Source organism: Enhydra lutris, unplaced genomic scaffold (assembly GCF_002288905.1).
Source record: "Enhydra lutris kenyoni isolate GAN:26980312 unplaced genomic scaffold, ASM228890v2 scaffoldscaffold66, whole genome shotgun sequence".
Lineage (NCBI taxonomy): Eukaryota > Metazoa > Chordata > Mammalia > Carnivora > Mustelidae > Enhydra > Enhydra lutris.
The window spans coordinates 13,154,414-13,175,201 of record NW_019154150.1 but is presented as its reverse complement, the minus strand read 5'-3'; the positions used below and the strand labels follow the sequence as shown (position 1 = coordinate 13,175,201).

At 44.3% G+C, this 20,788-nt stretch overlaps 1 protein-coding gene across 1 annotated transcript in view; it reads right to left on the bottom strand.

Moving 5' to 3' along the window:
• LOC111159084 (rab effector MyRIP-like) overlaps positions 1 to 20,788 on the bottom strand; it is a 74,783-nt gene that overhangs the window by 33,227 nt on the left and 20,768 nt on the right. Inside the window, exon 7 of the mRNA XM_022521471.1 lies at positions 6,209 to 6,448. Within this exon, the coding sequence (XP_022377179.1) occupies positions 6,209 to 6,448 (240 nt within the window). The remainder of the gene's footprint in view (positions 1 to 6,208; positions 6,449 to 20,788) is intronic.

The following is a 20,788-nucleotide window of genomic DNA, read 5'->3' as shown; positions in this document are numbered from 1 at the left end:
AGACAGAGACTGAGAGAGAGCAAGAGAGAGCATGGGAAGGAGGGGCAAAGGGAGAGGGGGAAGCAGACTCCCCACCATTTTCAAGCAGGGATCCTGACATGGAGCTCGATCCCAGGACCCCGAGATCATGACCTGAGCTGAAGGCAGATGCTTAACCAACTGAGTCACCCCTCAACCATCATTTTTTTTTTAAAGATTTTATTTGTTTATTTGACAGACAGGGATCATAAGTAGGCAGAGAGGCAGGCAGAAAGAGAGAGAGGAGGAAGCAGGTTCTCCGCTGAGCAGAGAACCTGATGCAGGACTCAATCCCAGGACCCTGAGATCATGACCTGAGCCGAAGGCAGAGACTTTAACCCACTGAGCCACCCAGGTGCCCTCATCATTTTTTTTTTAAAACAAGCTTTCTGTCCCGTTCTCTCTTCCTTCTCCTTCTTGGTCTCTAATAATTCAGATTGCTTCTCTTGATGGTATCCATAGTTCACACAGGCTCTCCTCACTCTTTTTCATTATTTTTCTTTTGTTCTCCTCTGGCTGCATAATTTCCAAGGTACTGTCTCCTACTTCACATGTTGTTTCTTCTCCTCAATCCATTCTGCTCTTGATACTCTCTATTGTACCTTTCATTTCATTCACAGTATTCCTCAGCTCCAGAATTTCTGTTTGGTTCCTCCTTTGATTTCTACCTCTTTGTTAAACTTTTCATTTTGTTTTATGCATTGATTTCTTAATTTTGTTGAATTGACTTTCTGTGTTTTCTCATAGCTCATTGAGCTTGCTTTAAAAACCTATTTGGAATTCTTCATCAGGTAAATCACAGATCTCCATTTTGGGAGGTCAGTTACTGGAAGATTATTGTGATCCTTTGGTGGTGTCATGTTTCCTTGATTTTTCATTTTCCTGTAAGTTGTGTGTAGCTATCTTTGCATTTGAAGTAGCAGTCACCTCCTCCAGTCTTTACGGACTGACTTCAGGAGAGAAATACCTTCTATCATCTTTAACCCACTGAGCCACCCAGGTGCCCCCCTTCTATCATCTTTACCAGGGATTCTGAGGCTTTCTCAGACCTCCTATGGATACCCCTGCTCCACATTTCTTTGTCCCCCCTCACCCGTTCAAGCCCTATGGATAAGAGCTGCAGCTCTAAGTGCACAGTTAAAGCTTCCTCCCCACACCCCCCCACCCCTGCCATCCAAGGCAACAGTTAAATGGAGAGTTAGAGGGGCGCCTGGGTGGCTCAGTGGGTTAAAGCCTCTGTCTTCGGCTCAGGGCATGATCCCAGGGTATTGGGATTGAGCCCCGCATCAGGCTCTCTGCTCGACAGGGAGCCTGCTTCCTCCTCTCTCTCTGCCTGCCTCTCTGCCTACTTGTGTTCTCTGTGTGTCAAATAAATAAATAAAATCTTGAAAAAAAATGGAGAGTTAGAAAAGAGGTGTTAATTCTTCAACAGGCATAGGCCTACTGAGATCAATCACTTGTAAGATACAAGTCAGTACCTAACACTCTATTCTCTCTAGCACCATCTAGAGATGAAGACACTCTGAAATAGAATGTGACCTGGGATGAAAGACACTGAATCCTTACATGAACGTGTGTTATTTTACAGGGGTGAGACACACACAGATACAGTTGACTTTAATGTTAACACTGATATCAACAAAAAGGTTTTCATGAGCACATTAAAATTCAGAAACAAAAGGCTCTGGGTATGTTGGAATAGTCAATAGATCTGTCTCCTTGATCACTGACTGGGATTATGTATCCCTGTTCCTTAGTGTTAGTAAATGAGCAGACAGAAGAAGATGCATAAATTCATCTCTTGTTTGGGAAGAAAGACATATAATAATTTAGGGAGCTCTCAATACTTATGATGAGAATTATTCCGTGAAACTATACATATGGGAGGTATCTGCTGGTCTGTGACTCCCTTGTGAAAGCAAAGCCCAATGATCCAGCGACTTCTAATGGTTATAAACAAAGGCACTTTAAATAAAATGCTTTCAGGACACCAGCTATACAAATTTTACTATAATGCAAGAACTAACTAATCTGGGCCTTCAACAGACATTCATATTCCAAGAGCTTGATACATGGGACATCTTTTGTCATATAAACAGTGTCATAAAGGATACTTAGGTCAGGAAACAAAAAAATTAATCTAATCTGTTACATTTCTAGAACCAGGGGATTTGGGAGCCAGAAGGGACCTGGGGGACCAGTGCTCTAAGCCTGGGAAGATTACGGGCTTGTGGGAAATCCAGCCTCTGAACGTAGACTCCAAACTCAGGCCAGGAGTTCTTGGCCATTCTTGGCTCCTTCAGGAATGCTGCCCTTGCATACCTAGATGCAGACCCTTCTAAGAATTGCTTTGGCCAGGACTTTCTCCCAGAACCATTGGCATGGCCATCTGCCCAGTGGTAGAGGTGGTGCTCACTTCTGGGCTCTAAGGATCACATGGTTTAGGGGGTTGACCCCTAAGCTTTGATGGAATAAAATGACTTCAAGGACAAAATGATTCTTTGGGAATCCAGCACCCAAGAGGTTTCTGGGCTCCTCCTAGCTCTGCAAGCGTGTTCTTCCATTGGTTAAAATTCAGAAGGTAGGTACCACCCTCCAACCCCCAGAGAAAGTGAGCCACCTATAGGACAAGTTTGCCTACAGCAAAGAACTGAATCCAGTCAAGATAAAATGCTTCTTCTGCCACTGGGCAGGATTCTAAAGCCCCGGTTCTTATGTGGGTTGTCATACTAAAGACAGTAAACAGCCACTGATATCCAGTGTCTGAGGGAACATGCACATTCCTCTGCTTTGGCTCCCAGAGAGCAGGGCCAGTGTGGGAGGCAGGGGGACAGTGACGGCTGAGCAAACCTCTCTCTGCATAAGGCAAAGCTCCTCTTAATAAGGCAAAGGCAATTAGTAGCCAATTGGGCATTGGGATTTCTTCGCTGCCTACACAGCACTGAAGGATTTGTGAACTGGGGACCATGCATTTCTCCTGTTTAGTTACCAACTTAGTCTGGTTTCCCAGAAGCAGATGTGAGACAGGGATTTAGTTCATGTGGGAGGCGATCCTTGGAAATAGTGGTGGAGAAGGTGGAGGAGGGGTCCGTGGGGGCAGGGGAGGGAAGGGAGTCGAGGAGGACTGTTCATCCTGTTGGGTGCCGGGAACTCGGGGAGTCAGTATGCAGCTCTGCCCCAGAGTCACCATGCCCACAGAGGCCAAACAGCTGGGGCTGCTCCCAGCTGGGGTTCTTGCTCTCCCTTTCAGCCTGACTTTTGCAGAGGAAGAAAAGCTCCTGCTGCATCAGGGGTCTTCAGGCAGCTAGACTTTGGGCCAGTATGCATTGCTAGAGTAAAGGGGTTGGGGAGCACTGACCACTTCTGAAATCATTACACAAGCCCAGTTCCACTCCCAAACCATGCTGTGTGCCAGCCATATGTGTGTGTGTGTGTGTGCGCATGCACGTGCACACATGCTGTACAAATCAGTCATGGTTGGCCCACAGGGGAAGTCATAGTTATTCTGATACTGAAGATGGGAACGTGGGGCATTCTCATGTAGTGCCTTCCCACTTATATTCTACCTAGCACGACAAAACCCCAGATGTGGTTACAGACCTATGTTAGACATGCCAGGTGTCAACTGGAAATAGGTACTAAGTCGTTGCTTCAGTACCTGAAGATGGATGTTAACTCACAGCCATGAGGTTTATAGGGGATCTGGTATTTGCTGGGCTTCTGCTATGTGCTAAGCACCATGCTGTAAAATTCAACCCTCACAACTCTATCAGGGAGTACGATTATCCTTATTTTACAGATGAGGCCAAGATGTGTTTATGCAATCAACCATGAGGCCCAGGGCTGAGTCCCAGGGATCAGCTGAAAAACACAGCAGGTGTGGGCCTGTCTCAGTGCTGACAGCAAGCTCAGGGACTGCAGGGCAGTTGTGGCTGTGGAGTGGAGGAAGAACTGGAGTAGTCATGCATGGTCTGGAGGGACAGAGAGAGCAGCTGGGGGACAGGGTCCAGCGGGAGGCAAGAAATCACCTTGGCTTGTTCTAAGCACTAGCCAAAGTTTGCAGAGTTTGCAAATTGCATGGTTGCATTTCGAATTCAGTCTTATCTTGAAGCCTATCTCTATATCCTTTTGCTTCTAAATAATAGTGAAGATATAAACCTGTATTTCTGTGTTCCCATCCCAGAGTAAACCATGCCTGATGAGGAAAATATATGTTAATTATCTTTCTCAGTTTGCTCCCCAGATTTTTACATACAATAAATGATAGCTGATGGATATTTTAATGCACTGATTCATGGTAGGCGAGGGGAAGACTTAAATTTTGAGAAACTGACATATTTGGGAACTTGAATAAAAGCAACCCTCCTAGTTTCTTGCTCAGTGAGGGCACGGGGCAGAATGGGGGCTTATCTTAGATTTTTCTTGCCCTGGCTCCTCCTTTCCCTGTTCACGTTCTGCCCAAGAGAGCACAGCGCAGACTGGCTGCTCTGCTTCCAGAAGGTGAGGCCTGCAGGCTGACAGGGGCTGGGAGTCCATGACTCATCATGGCCTGGCGGGCTGCTAGAACAGCAAGCCTGTGGGGAGCCTTGTGACCATCAGGCAGCAAAGCCAGTAGGATGCAGAGGCATTGTAAGAAATACCATGATATTCCTCAGTTACCATCTGGCTCTGAGTTCTGGCAGACAAATGTGACTGTCATGGGATATTGGTTCAAGTAACAGAGAGGAGCAGAGCCCATTACCACGGAGGAAGTGATGGGTTGGAGCCCACATCCCAGGGAGGGGTTGCCTGTGAAGGCCACGCTCCGGCCTCCAGCCTACAGATGTGGCAGGGGACAGATGTGTGCACATCCTTGGGCAGAGGACCTGACAGACTGAGGAGTAGGAGAATTCGATGGCTATGGAGGGTGGGACAGGAATGAATGAGATGCAGAGTCTGAGCTGTCGGAGGGCTCAGGGGCTCGGCGGTGGGAGAGGGCCCCCAGTTGGCTCTTAGCCGGCTCTTGCCATATCCGTGCTCTTGCTGGCTTGGCCTGGCTCCTCCCCCAGCTTGGCTGTTGTGCAGATGAAGGAGCTCATCCCTCACTCATGTGCGCTACCAGGAACTTGTTAGCTTATATAATGTACTCTCAGAAGAGGGGAAAAAACTACCACAAGTGCCAAGAAATCTACATGTTTCCAGGCAAGACATTATCTGATTACAGAAGAGACAGCTCGTCATAGTAAAGAAGGGACCTGTGATTTGAGGCCAAGCAGGTCTGGGATGCAGCCCCAGTTCTGAAGCTGACTAGTTATGGGCCTTGCGTAAGTGCCTTCAGGACAAGCCTCTGCATCACCTTCAAAGGGTTTTTATGAAATGAATTCATTAACATAAGCAAAGCACTAGGCACTCAACAAATGTTAGCTTCCTTCTCTTCCACTCGAAGCAGTAGGGATAGCCTGACTGTCCAGTGGCCAAGTCTACAGGGATGTGCTTGGAGAAGCTGTAGAGGAAAGAATGGGGGTAGAGCACTGATTGCGGGGTAGGGGCCCAGGACCCCCCCTTTCTGCCAGAGGGTTCTTCCTTCTGTGGTTTCCTAGCAATGCCCTTGGGTAGTTAGGGGGGTGGTTTGGGACTGGAGATCAAATGGTTGGGTTTTGGGGGCTTTTACCTATTTTAAACACCAGGATTCCAAATAAGGCTTGTTTGGAAAATGATTTTGAGGCTAAGACAAGCCCAAATATGCAAACTGCAGGGATAAATGACATAACAGGCCACATTTAGCACAAAGATCATGGTCTGAAACATTGCTGTTGACTAAAAGGGGGATGGTGAGATGCTCTCAACCCACAGGCAAAGTTCCTCTGGGAAAGGGTGGGGGAAGGAAGAAGTAGCATGGCCCTTTACCAGCAAGAGAGACTGTGAGCATTAATTATAGGCTTGAAGGGTAGTTCCCAGTATAGACTAGGAAGGATAGTTAGTAGAAGGACAGGACAGATCTCGGAGGCCTGGGACCCGCGGGGCCCTTTCCTGGATTGAACCACTTAGCTTGAATCAGCAGGAGTTTCTGGGGCTCTCCTGCATGCATGGGATGGGCATTTGAGAGACAGCTCATGGGGAGCCCAGCACAACTCTGTGCAAATACAGAACTTCCTCTGCCCACCTCCCCACCCCCCTGCTGCACACATGGAGCTGCCTTCATAGCCCTTACCTTCTTCAGCTCTTCCTGGACGCCCTGGCTGTTGTCTTCAGAGGACAGACTTTCCTTGTGGTTCTCAGACTCCATCTTGGGCTCTGACTCCTGATCTTCTCCCGAAGACGTCTCCTTCTCACTCATTTTCATTGCTAACTCATACAGCCTGTTTCTCAGTTTCTCCTCGGTGGTGGCCACGCTGGTCCGAGGGTGCTGAGGTTCATTACTGAGGTCAGTCTCTGACAAATCACCCGACACCTAAATGCAAGCCGGAAGCATGAGCTGAGGACTCCTCTGCCACAGTCAGATTTGTTTGTTCCTAGTCAACCCCAGGAAAGGACAGTCCAGGAAAACCAAGCTCTCTTAACTTGATCTACTGTCTCTACATGTGAGCTTTTATTTTTCACTTTTACTTTCTCAAACATGTGCACCTTAACACTCTGTTCCAGGGGTCAGGCAGGGGAGCATCTGTACTCAGAAACATGTTTGAATTCATTGTTTTTCATTCACAAGGTGCTTACTGAGTCCCCGCCTTGTGCTGATGGTACAAGGCTGAGCACACCTGGTTGGCAGCCCTCAGGTGGAGGTGACATGGTAGTTCTAATAGCCCATTAAGGGGCAGTTAACGGCAGGCCTGAAAGTTTGGGAAAGCTTCCTTGTGGAAGTGTTCAAAGTGGAAGTGCTGTTTAAAGCATAGCAGTTACCCAGCTAAAAGGGAGAGAGCAGATGAATGGTATTATAGGTTAAGGGCAAAGATTTTGAGATGGTGTGAGGTCCTTGCACTTAGGTAGGCAATAATGTATGGCATTCCCTTGATAATTACAGTCCCAGCTTAATAATGACACCTTTGGCTCCTACTATTCCATTTGGTGAACACCTCCGAAGTTTCTTATAGGAGTAGATCCCTGACTTGGCCTGGGAAACTTCAGGAAGACAGGGAGATGGTGACTCTCAATCTATCCTTAACTTTAAGTTGGACAGACGTGTATGGAATTTTAACACGATAACTCTCAGTATACCATTAGGGTCCATTAGACCCAACTTTAGTTTTTGAGTTTCCTCTTTGAGTTGCTCTGTCTATTTAAAAGGCTTGATATTTCATTGCTTTCACTCCTTCTTGAAGGGTTTCCAAAGAACACAGAGAAAATTTACTTATTTTTTAAAAATAAAATAAAACTCATTCTATTTTGTAATTACTATGTGGGTTCATTGGACCCTTTCATAAATCTATGATGCACGATGACATCTTTGTGATCTTATTTCTCCTATCTTTTGAAATATCTTGCTCTTTCATCATCCTGGGAATTATCTTTCATTATTACTCATCAATTATTCCCAATTATGCTAAAAGAGACCAAAGTAATAAAACAGAAGAATGAAATGGCCTGGAGGGATGATTCAGTAATGAAATAAATCATCATTTATTTAGAGTCTGCTTTTAGCTCATTGCATACAGTTGAGAATTTAGAATTTTTCATATTCGCAAAGAGAAGAAAAGTGACAGAGAATAACATTTCACAATTATTAGATGACTCAGAAGATGAACTCAAAGAGAAGGAGAACAACTCTTTAGACTCTAACAATGACAGTAAGTTGATTGTATAAGTAAAGTCTCAGACTACAAGATGAAGGTGAGTTTTCTCAAACTCAAGAGTAAACTATTTATAAGGACAAAAGGAAATATGGTATTTTCATTTAATTCGTCATTCAACAGGAAGGACTTCATATGTAACATTTTGTCTCAAGAATCTGGACCATCTTGTGCTAAAAAAATATGAGAGAGATTCTTTGATCCTTTATGATGTTTGTGCATCAAATTTACTTGACACCATTGTAACTGGACAAATGTTAAAGGCAGTTGTCTATATAAAGGTCAGTCGAAGGAAACAGATGACACAGAAGTGAAAAAGAAGAGCTCCTAGGTTGATAAAAGAGAGTCCACTGGAAATGACTGTTTCTCTGGTCCTGAGCAAGAATCCGTGATGAGGGTCTTACAAGAGGTGATCTGTGCTCCCAGCATGCTTGAGAGAAGGAGGATTCTTTTGTCTGGGGACACAGGGAATCTCAATGGGAAGAATGACCTCTGAACAGACTCTTGAAAGATGAGCAAAGTTTTAATATGTAGACATGGGGCCAGACCTTCTTGATGAGGAAACAGCAGGACCAGTAAGACCCAGGGTCCATGAGACTGCTTGGTGTAGCTAGAACAATAAGGCCCAGAAATGGGACAGTGCAGGGCTTACAAGTGAGGAGAAAATGGGCCTGGGTCAGACTGCAGAGGGTTAAGGATGAGCCTAAGTCGCTGAGCTTGTCTACCAGATGGTCTCACTGCCACCATGTGTCTGCACATTAAACTCGCCCGAAAGTCAGCAACTGGCCACAGACCCACACTTGGGAACCTTCTCTTATCACCTCACTCAACAGATTGAACACACTGAAATATCAATTCATCTTAACTCCTACTTTGCTTTCTTTAGCTTTGGCCTCTTTCTTTACCTTCTAAGAACCTTTGAAGACTTGGGTCAATGGTGATTCAGTCCATAGTCAGCGAACATGCACTGAGTGCCTACTATGTGCTGGGCCTGTGCTGACCACTGGAGCTCACAGGTGGGAGTGACAACCCTCCTGCTCTGGCGGCATTCACAGTGTGATGGAGAGACACCATCTTGACACACTGTGTGCAAGGCACACACATGAGCATTTGATGGGATCATGGGGAACCCTCACCTGGTTGGTTGGATGAATGTTGTCGGGAGAGAAAGAAGAAAAGGTGACAGCTGAGTGAACTCTACAAGAATGAACTCCTAGAGATGATCAGGATTTATATGTCAAGTTTTATCTGAGTGTTGAGAATTGTACGAATGCTAAATGATGGCCCTGGAGTTCAATAAACACTGTAGGCATATGCACTAGGATCCGACACCAGGAGAGGTGATACCACGAACAGAGATGGAAGCATCCTTATCAAAGCCGCCACAGCTTCAAAGCTTACTAAGTAATATTTGGCCCTGTAATATTTATCAAGTACATCAACAAATATATCTTCAAAGAAATGGATCCTACAAAGGATCAAGCCATCCCTACTTCATGTTATAAACTTACACGCTTTCCCTACATACTGATTTTCATGTCAGTCTCCACGGGAGCTGGGCAGTAGACGTTCAGTTGGGGTCTTAGCTAATGGGGGTCTGTGGTTGGCCTCTGTGGATCTTTGATACTGTGTGCAGACTTCGATTTAAACACACACTTTTCTAGGGGGAGGGGTCCTGGCTTTCATTAGATTTTCACTGGCACCTATGCCCCCAAAGGGCTAAGAAACATTGAAAAGAACACACAATTTACTTCCTGGTGAGACAACAATAGATAAATACATGTTACTTGATTACAGGATGGCAGACTTCCAGCTGAATTCAGAGGAAGAGGGAGAAGGGCAGTTGTTTTCCAGGGTCTGTTGGGAACCTGGACCCAGCATGTAGAGAAGATGAGGATCTGCAGAATCTCCAGCCTGAAGAATGTTCTCTTTGTACTTCAAAGGAACCTTGACTATGAAAGTGTTGGGCAGTGACTCAAACAGATTACCAAGAGCATTATAAAGACAGTGGAGATTCTAAGAAACTTTTGTGACAGGAAAAAGAAAAAAATCAAGCTGGGTAACTGTCAGCAATATGTGTATCTGGGCAGAAAATATTTTCCATAATTGGTTGAAAATCAGAATTTTCTGCCTGCTGGTGCTTTGTCTCAATGCCCCCACTTTACAGATTGGCATTGGTCTGTAGAAGGGGACATTATTTTGAAAACAAGAAACTCATGTTTTTCAGTTCCCACTAAAACTGCATTCCCTTGCCTCTTCATTTTCTTAGCTAAGCCTAAGCATTTTACCCTAGAGAAAAGAGTATAGATCCAGAACGAACAGATCATGGGTCATTGTTCAGCTCACCTCTTTAACATGGTGACCGCATGGTCCAGATTTTATGGAGAGACAGCAGAGGTTTCTAGAGGCTGAGGTTCCCTAAAGTTCAAACGCTGGATTTTGCTTGTTCCTTGGTTGGGATTCAGGGAGGAGGAGCCTCATAGGCTGTCTGTGGTCTCTGGCCCTTTCGCCCCTAATAATTTGGGGCAGCTATAGCAGAGTTGACTCAGACCCTGAGGAAAGGCTTCAGAGGAAGACCTGAAGGGCTCCGGGTCCCCCAAGCTCCTGTGTGAAGCAGAGAATATCCAGAAGCGGGCTTATGGAAGACTGTGGGTGGTGCTGGAAGGTGAGCTTCCCAGGGACTCCTACGGTGGGAGGGAAGGGCTGCCTTGGGGCTAGACAGTCAGGGCCCTGGGTCTGGTGGGGAATGAGAGTAACAGCCACGATGGGGCCCGAGGGAGAAGGACCAGGTTCTGACCTTGTACACAGGGAAGAGACCACAGGTTCTCAGGCCTTAGGATGATAGCAGGGCGGGAACAACTTCATGAACAGGGGCCCCATCACTAAGAAGACCTGCAAGGACAGATCTCAGCCCTCAGATGGCCCTGCAGCCACAAGGCCACCAGAGGCTCCCCCTCAGGCACTCCCAGATGGCAAACATGGGGAAGTGGAGGGGTTGGAGGGTTGATTATTTACCTAGAAGAGGAAAGATGATTTTAAAGAGATAAAGATGTTGAAATCAGAAGAGGCTTAGAGTTCCTGAATTGGCTAGTTTATATTGCTGGCTCTGCAGACTGGGGAGGTGGAGGAGGAAAGGTGTGGTAGTTACAGAAGGACAAAACATCCCCTCTTCCTTGCACCTGTCAATGTAGCATGTGGAACTGGAGACCCAGGCTAAATAACAAACTATAGTTTAAAACACTTAGTGACGGAATACTCATTAAGATAAGCTAGGATGGTTTCTTAAACAAGAGTCTGCTGATATATTCTCAGTGGTCTGCAAGTCCCTATTTATAATAATTTTTAAATTTCGGTTTTCCTTTCATTGATCATCTGGAAAGAAGGCACCGTCTCAGTCACCAGGGCAACAGAGTGTTGCCAACCTGACCTCCATGGATCTTAGGTTTTGAGCCAGGTATCCTCTGAATGATTCCTGAGGAATCTGGGGATTCTCAAGTTTGGGGAAACACAGAAAGGGAAGCACATGGAGGTGAGGCGGATGTGAGTGGGGGCCAGGCCTGGACGGTTCTCAGAGCTGAGCACATTAGTGTGGATGAGTACTGCATAGGGCCCAAGACACGCCAGATCTCATTCAAGTGGCCTGGTAGTTCTCTCTGTATCCACAAGGACGCCGGGCTTGAGGAAGCTGTCCAAGGTCATGTGACCAGCGTGGGGCAGAGCAAAGGCCAAGCTCTTCCCATTCTTCCAAGGGAAGCCCAGATGCTCCAGATTGAATCAGGCTCATTAGGAGAGGAAGATAGTAGAACCACAGCGTAGGAACAGAACTGGACAGGAAAAGGATTTAATCCCTTCTCAAGTGGAAGTTTCAAAGAGGGAGAAGATAATTTTTTTTCGAAGCTTTCTGGTACCTGCAGATTTCCTTAGAGGACTGACTGTCTTTACCTTCATTCACCCTTGTGATCTGACCTTATGCACCCTGAAATCCTGCCTGCTTTAATTTAAAGCAATTTTTCTCTTATTACGCCTCCCCATCATCTTTATCAAAATTCTCCACATGTTTGAAGGGAGCCCTGTCAATGTCTTCTAGACTGAGCAACACCGGTCCTAGAAATCCTCTTTTTTTTTTTTCCCCCACAAAGCCTGTCTTTCATCTGCTGGGTCATTTGAGGGAGCAGTGGGAGGCTCAGCATTTTCTCCACCTTTAAAAAAAAGGCCCAGCTACAGGATGACTTTCAAATATTACATATCAGACTTTGTTGATTATATCCTCGTGTCCTGGTGGTTCTCCTTGTTCCTGTTGATTAAAAATACCGAACCTGACCTAAAAAGCAGAATTTCTGCAGGTTGCTTTTAGGTATTTTAGTGAACTTCAGAGATGAGCCCTGACTTACAGGTTACCCAGCCCTGGGAGAACCGTCTGTGCCACATGCATGTTTTACTTGCAAATGTCTTGACAGAGTTGTGCTGAAGCTGGAGAAGAGAGGACGAGCCTCGGGTTTGGCTGACTTTCCTGCTGACCTGTTTTTTTCTGAGGACGCAGATGATTTCTGTCTCTGGTGCCTTCACACAGAGGTTTGTCCTCTCCCAGTGTATCACTATTAACCTAAAACTAGTTTTAGTCACAGGCTGTGCCGTGGTGATGAAGACATTTATTTTTCTTATAACTGGTGTGATAAGAGCAGTCACACATACACAGATACAAACCAAATCCTTGGTTAGCTAACATGGTGGAAAAAGGAACATGTCACCTGGAATCTTAGCAAATTTAATATTACAATCCATTTCCTCCTGCCTCCATGAGAGCCCCTTCACAAAGAAGGGCCTGAGTTTGGCCCGTGGAACCGCACGGAGGGCAGATGTGAGTTCTGCCTTTGGTTAAAGGAAGTCATGAAAACTTAGCACCTAGATATCGATCCAGAAGGTTTATTTTTAGCTTTTACAATTACAGGTCAGTTGTCCTGGTGTGGATCTCAGGCTGTTTTCCGAGTCTTTCAGATTATAAAATTGATTTAAAAACAAACCGACAAAACCTTAATCTCACCCGGGGCACGTCTCCCTCTCCCAGAACAAAACATCGTATCTGACTAACGGGCTCTGCAGCTCGTCCATATTTTTTCTCTTTATCATCTTCTATCTGACAGAGTTAGACTGTGCCATTTGTCAAAAGGGCGGCTACTCGTTCCCCAGAGTTGTGGCAGCCCCATATAAAATATCTAGAAAATCACCAGCCTGGCCTGCTCAGGTCGATATTTATATGAGGAACAGACATTTGAGACACAATTATTTTCGTGCTGACCACAACTGGTCTATCGCTTTGTAGAGAAATCTGTTAAGGAATGAAGCAGCATTAAGGGCAGATTTCATCTTTGTTTGTTCCTTTGACTCTGCACTGAAACTGGGTGTAGACCTTTGGATTTTGATGGAGGTTCAGGACCTGAACCTTAATGCCAGCACATGAGTCAGAATTCTCAGGAAGAGTCTCCTAAAAGTGATGGCATTCAGGGCAGGGATTGGGGTAGAGGGATGGAGGGTTGTTCCAGATCCCCTTCTTTTCGTGGGTTCCTAAAGCCTTGCTAACAATTTTGAGGGAACTGAGTTGTGATAGAGAATTCAACATTTTCTTCACAGATCGAACGTGGTTTGATTGCCACAAATAAGTAAAGGCCTAAACTGATAGGGAGCCCTGGTATTTAGTATCTGCCCCGAATAAAGACTATAATTGAACTATTGCAGAACTAATGTCATCACTTTTGGTGGTTGATCCTTAATTACTCTGATGGCTCCTGGTTAAAAATCCTGTATAGCAGGGCTTCTAACCCAGAGTCTGTGGAAACTCAGGGAAGTTGCTGCTCCAAAAACTCCTTAACATTGTATGTAAGCCTTTGAATGCTGTGTTTATGCACGCACCCCCCCCCCCAACACACACACACTCGGGAGAAGAGTTTGTGTTCCTCAGGTTCTCAATAGGGTCTATGACTCAAAAATATTTAAGAATCACCATTACTCAGCAAGCGTCTCCTTGTTTTCCAGACCTATTTTCTGCAACTGTCTTGGAGGGCACACCTAGCACTCCTCATGCTCAGAGGGAGTCCCTTGACAGATACCCCACTAAGACTTTTCTTCTGTTGAGGGGGTATGGGTCACACCTGCTCAAAACTGTTTCTGGGTTATTATCAGTACTTGCCTAGGCTGCTGTGTAGGTGGGAGGAAGGGGCAAGGATGGAGGGCAGCCTTGTCTCAGAGTGGTTTGGCTTTCAGCCAAATTATTTTCTTCTCCTTAAATTTTCATTTCAGGCAAAGTCCCATGCCTTAAAAAGATTTGAAAATCAATGTGAAGAATTTGGTGTGGGATGCAGGGATTACCACTCTTTGATCTCTATACTGGAGGAAATTCAAATACAATTGAAGTAGATTGAAGGGCTTGCTTGGGGATTTTCTCTAGGCACACCTTAGAGGGATGTGCACCTACCTGTTGGGTGTCTCAGTGTTCATGGGATGAGGGGCGCCACACTACCTCCAATTGCCGTGATCTTCCTGGCACTTGTCAGAGAGCATCCCCTTGAATTCAGAACTGAACAATACTCATGAACCAGGGCTTGGGGAGGTAGTCATCCACTCCTTCACATATCCCAAAACTGAATCCCAGAGTGACCTGGACCAGGAGAGGTCAGTGTAATTGGCCACTGATAGACTGATGTGATTGAGATGTGCCTGCAGTGATGTACTGGTCCACACTGAGTGACACTGTGAGAAACAGCCTCTAACATGTGTGCTCATTTGAAGCAGGTTATAGTGGAGGGTGATGGATTCTGCTTTCTCTCCACGAGGCCCCATGGGATAAATTTCTCATGGATCTCAGCTCTAAGAGCAGCATCCTTTAAGGAACAGATTTAGCAATGTAATATGGTTTCCATGACTCAGCAAGCTGCTCACATCATTCTTTTCCCATCGTCTTCTAGAAAGCACAGAGCCAAATTTTGGGCATTGTTAGCTTGTGATTAGGACCTCATTGCATCCATATTATGAACTAACGTTACTCTTAGTTTCATTTATTTCTCCTATCCTGATTTTCCCTTTGTCCTGCTTTTCTCATGTTTTCATTTTATTCTCTTGTGTTTATATTTATGTAAACCACTTTAAATTCTTTCTGTAGCAGGGTATAAACACATGAAATACATGAATATTTACAGATTGTTAGTTATAAAGATTTAGTAGCTTCCCAATGTGGCAAGATTCTTAGAACAGACATCTTTTAAGAGTAATTAGGACCTTGCCTTCTAGACCAAGGGGCAAATTTACCTCAAGGAAACAAGTTGCACTAATGAGTACTACAAAAAATGAAACGTCAGAGGAAACTAAAATAGCTGCCTCCTGCCATCCTGATGTCTCCATCGACGAAAAATTAATTAGCAGGTTTCCATTTTAAAATGACATCTGGCAAACGTCACTCTACAACCTCTCCAAATTTTTCCACCAAAATGGTGTGGGAAGAAACAGAAAAAGGTGAAAACTTACATAACCAAGAAAGAATGGAAGTCAGCTTGTTACTAGTAAATGGATGGGGACAATTTTTCACTAAGTACAAAGCCCATGCCAATGAATTGGGAAAAAAAAAAAAAAAAGAAAGGAAAGAAAATTTTTGGAGACTGGTCCACTCTTTCCCTCTCCTAAGTAGTCAGGATAATTGCTGCCCACCCCCACCCACATGCCCCCATCCCCCCAGTATTCTCCCAACCTCAAACCCTGTTTCAGAATGTGAGATAAATGCTCACAATAAAATAAAATAAAATAAAATAAAAAAACAAAAATCAAGTGAATGAAAGCACAATAGCTGAGCCTTCTGTTGTGGTGGTGAGGCATTTGAAACATCCAGAGGTAAGCTCTACTCCCAACTCTCACTTCCTCCTATTTTTATAACCACTTAGAAAATGTATCTGTCCAAAATATTCAGGAGGGCAGAGGGAAGAACTCGCCACGGAATGATGTTGCATTCTGGGAGATGTGGTCATGAAAATGTAAAGCCCTGGGGGAGAGGGGGAACTATAAACCATGTAGAAATATGGAATGAATTTTGTTCTTTTCCACTCATTCATTTAATCAACATATGCATTTTCAGTTGTAGGTTCTTAGCCATTTGTTCAAAGAAACATACAGCAAGATGATGAGAGTAGGAAAAAGCTCCTCTCAAGCTGGCAGAGGGGAAATGGTTTGAGTATGTTAGATACTGGCAACAGTGGGGTGGAGACAACATTCTCCTCACTTAGGGATGACTAACAGAAAAAGTTAACATGGAATTTATGGAAAAATACTGCGGAGCAAAGGAAACCAAAGGTAGCTTGAAGGCATCATGTTTTACTAATTCTACTAACAAGCAAGACACAATGTCTGATAGTGATTTTGTGCTTTCATTAGGGCATAACAATACAGAATGCCAATGAAGAGATATGGAAAGTTATGAGGGAGAAGCACTCAGACTAAAAGGCAAGACTGTGGCATGAGATGAACTGTGAGACTGTTGAGACAAAAGACTGCAGAAACACTGGAAGCAGAGCAGTAGGGTTGGAACCTACATCTGACAATGGTAATCACAGAACTAATCCTGGGAACACAGATGAGTGATGGGAGGACAAAATTGGAAAGGAACTCTAGAAGGTGGAGGACAAGATCAGAGAAGGGGAAAACAGTAAGAGAAGATCATAGACATGGACGACAGAGAGTCGAGATTCAACATAAGCACTATGGTGGCCTGGAAGAAGTAAGAAACAAAATGACAGAAGGAAACACTCCTGAGTTGAGAAAATACCTGAGTGTGCAAAGAAGAGCTCACTGTCTTATGTGCAAGAGCACGGAATGAGAGCACACGACCCTTCTGGAAAAAGGTTTGCGCTTTAAAGGTAACAGCAAATCAAACAAATGTTGGAGAGAAGAGAAAGCCATTATACAGAAAGGAAAAATTAGGCTGTCTTCAGGTGTCTGTTCATCATGCCAAGGCAGGAGGTGGTAAAATACGGGCTGCAGGGCTTTGGAGGGAAATTAAATCTGACCCACAGATGTCATCCCACCAGTGGACATCGGGGGTCGGGGTTCCAGAGGTCAGAGAACCCGTTCAGCCGTCCATGGTAACGGATCACAGAGAGACTCCACGCACAAAGTTACATGTGTGGTGAGATCTGAGGCTGTGGATGCAGTTAGAGAATGTGTGACAGGACTTCTGCCTTCAGCAGACTCTACCTGCTAATCAGGGCTGGTGAGGGCATGGGTCCAGCAGGGAGTGGAGCTGCCAGCATGTGCTGCTGTGCCTCCTAGGGACTTGCCAGACTCAGAAGGGATGGAAAGTAAGAAAACCACAGAGCCATGAAGACAACAGTAGAAAAGAGTAGGGACGTTAGGGAAGTGAGGCCTGGCAGACGTGAAGGCGAGGGAACGTGAGCTTCTGGGCAGGACCTTGTCTGTCCTACTGACATCCAGAACAATGTGCACGTGCACATGGAGTTTGTCCTCACCAAACAGAGAATATGTGTTCTTTTCAAACACATGTGTGTAGTAGTCATAAAAATTGGCCATAGATTGGGTCACAAAGGAAATCCCAACAGATTGCCAACAACAAAACCACATAAACCATATTTATTGCTCACAATGCTGTGAGGACTCAAAATTAGAGACAAAAACAAAGCCAAACCAACCAGAAAGCTATCCACTCTTCTAATTACCTTTTAATTTTGTTTAAATTGAGAATCACCTTGGAAGTGATAATTTACTTAGAAGAGTTTGACGATGGGCGCACTACCTATCGAAGCCTGGGATGCAAACAAAACTGCATTTCAGGGGAAATTCATTATATATTCACCCACATCATCTCTGTATAATGAATATATATATATATTCATATATACATATGTCAGCTTTTCAGTTTATGAATCGAACAGTTTTTGTTTTGCTTTTATATTAATAGTTTCCTCTTACTTTCCTGTTTTCTAATATTTTCTAATACATATGTTTTCTACATAATCTAACATATAAAATTCACTTCTAAAACTGCCTCTCAGTAGGGGCAGACCTGGATAGCTTTATAGGTGAATTCTTTCAAACTTTCAGAAAATTATCACGTCATGTAAAGTATTGCAGAAAATAGTAAAAACTAGAGAATCCTTGCCAAGTCATTAGTATAACCTGATGGCAAAGCCGAACAAGATGGCATGAACATGGAAACCTGCAAACAGAAACCAGTTTTTATAGAAAGGATTCAGGTCCCAATATAATTTATGCAACAAATGAAAAGACATTTCAGAGCTAAGCAATCTATTAATGTGATTTACAATCATTAACAGAAGAAAAACTATCTTCTCAAGAGATGGCAGAAAGCAGTTGATAAAGCTCACATTCCTGCTTTAAAGTGTTTAGGAAGCCAGGAACAGGCAGATGCTTCTTGGTTTTGAGAATATCTACTAAACATAGAGGAGGCAACATACTTGACCATGTAGCACGGCAAGCAGGTGCCTAAGGATGGCAGCTGGACACAGACCGAATGCCAATGTCACTATTGCTTCGGAGTGTAGCCTCGGTTGTCTCCAGGGCTTAAGACAAGCAAGAGAAATAAGAGTGAATCATGGGAAAAGCCATAAAAGTGTCCTCCGTGTGGACAGGATGATGATCTGCCTAGAATAGCTAAGAGAATCATGTCAAAGACTAGTAGGACTAAGAATCTATTAGGTGCTAAGTTATAAAATACAAACATAAAATCAACAGTGATCTATACACCATCAGAAACCAATTAGAATGTATAATAGATAAAAGAGATCTCATCCACAATGTCAACAACATGTATAACATATTGAAAAATCTCTGAACAAAAAAAGTAGGAGGGCTTTGAAAAAAATCTCTAAAACTTGAGTGAAAGTAAATTGATGGGAGACAAGTATGACACCATTGGATGGGGAGCCTCAATATTATAAAGACATAGATTTTTCCCAAAGAGATAAATGCATTTGGAGCAATCCAATCAAAACTTAAAAAAATTTTTTCAACTTGTAGAGAAGATTGTAAAAAGTCATTCATGTTAGTAAAGGATTGAGAAAAGTTAAGACACTTTATAAAATATCATCAATGAAAAACAACTGTGAAGGGAAGACCATCTACTGGATATCAGAGTACGTTATGAAGTTATTAAAATTAAAATAAAGTTGTTTTTGTACACAAATGGGACTTCTGCATCCATGGAACAAAATAGAGAGCATAAGGAAGCCAGGCTCATGGAATAAAAAAAGGTTAATATATATGAAAGGGGGCATCTGAGGCCAGCAAATTAAAGATGAATTATTTACTCATGGTTTGGTGACAAAGGCTTATTTTGAAACAATAAGGTTAGATCTGACCACATTATCATCTAGAAAAGCAAAGAACAGAGGAACCAAAGGGCTCACTGTAAATTACATTGCTCAGAATTGTCCCTGCATGGTGCAAGGTGATAATAAGAAGACTGACTTTTATTGGGCTTATTACTGTTTTAAAATTCTCTACAGGACGTGCATGCCCACTACTTGCACCCTGGATGGACGGCTCCGACTGCCTGTCAGGGACCACCTCAAGGCAAATCTTCGGCAGGTACTGTGTGAACACGTGCGCTGACATTTCTGCCGCTCACTGTTAATAGCAGGCGACAGGGGAATATGGAGAGTAAGAGGATGACGCTGCGAAAATACAGACACCTTTTCAAAAGTGTATTTCTAAATGTCCTATACACATGTGAATGTACAAATACATACCACTGAAGTCATTCTGGGGGAGATGGCGGGGATTTAGGTTGTGGTCGGGGGAGACTATATCTGTATATTCACAGTTTTTTTTAAAACATTATATTCATTTATTTATATAATTAAGAAATATGCAAACAGTTAAAAATACATCTATATCCTTGTATGTACATGTACACACATATATAAGATCTAACCTGAAATATATCTAACCTTATAAAATATATATGTATATATATATATAGTATGTATATATATGTGTATGTGTGTGTGTATATATACATGTAATTTTTTTTTTGAGAATTGCCTTAATAAAGGAAGAGGGTGAGCAAGGAGGACTTATGTTAGTGCAACACCACTGCCACCTACCGGGAAGGAGAGGACACTGCCAGGGAGGCAGAGAGAACACTGGCCCCGTCTTCTCCCTCTCAGTGCCTTGCAAAGATGACCACCAGAAGACAACCTTCAAGCCAACTCCCAATAGACAGGAAGCTTCACTCAGCCAGTGGGTGTGGATGCATGGCAAGGGAATCAGGCAGACAACCCTTAAGACTATCCCTTCGGGGGGTGCCTGGGTGGCTCAGTGGGTTAAAGCCTCTGCCTTCGGCTCAGGTCATGATCCCAGCGTCCTGGGATGGAGCCCTGCATTGGGCTCTCTGCTCTGCAGGGAGCCTGCTTCCTCCCCTCTCTCTCTGCCTGCCTCTCTGCCTACTTGTGATCTCTCTGTCAAATAAATAAAATCTTAAAAAAAAAAAAAAAAGACTATCCCTTTGGGCAAGGGACCCAAAGTCTCTGTCAGACAGTCTCCCCTTGAGCTAGAGCACAAGGAGTCATCACTGAATGGAAGCTTCTATTTCTGCTGTAGGACTGCAACGGCCCCACAGGACAAATTTGTAACGATCTGGTTTTACAGAGGAAAACACGAGACCTTGGACCAAAGAAAGGATGTTTTCTAGGCAACATATTAGCAGCTCAGGCAGGATTGATGCCTGATTCTGGGACCTGAGGGCCTCTGAGTCCACAACTATGTCCACGGGGGCCTCTCCATCAGGGATCCGGCTGATGCATTCGCAGTCATAGCAGACAAAGGTGATGTCCCCACCTGCATCCCCGAGAGCAACCTGAGTTGCCCGCAGCCACGGGGGACAGTTTCTAGCTCACTGATCATTTCCCACCTGAGACCTGGGTCTCTCTCTTCTTCTTTGCCTGAAGGATTTTTCAGTTGTGCATGGAGTTGATGCTCCCTTGGGGGGGGGG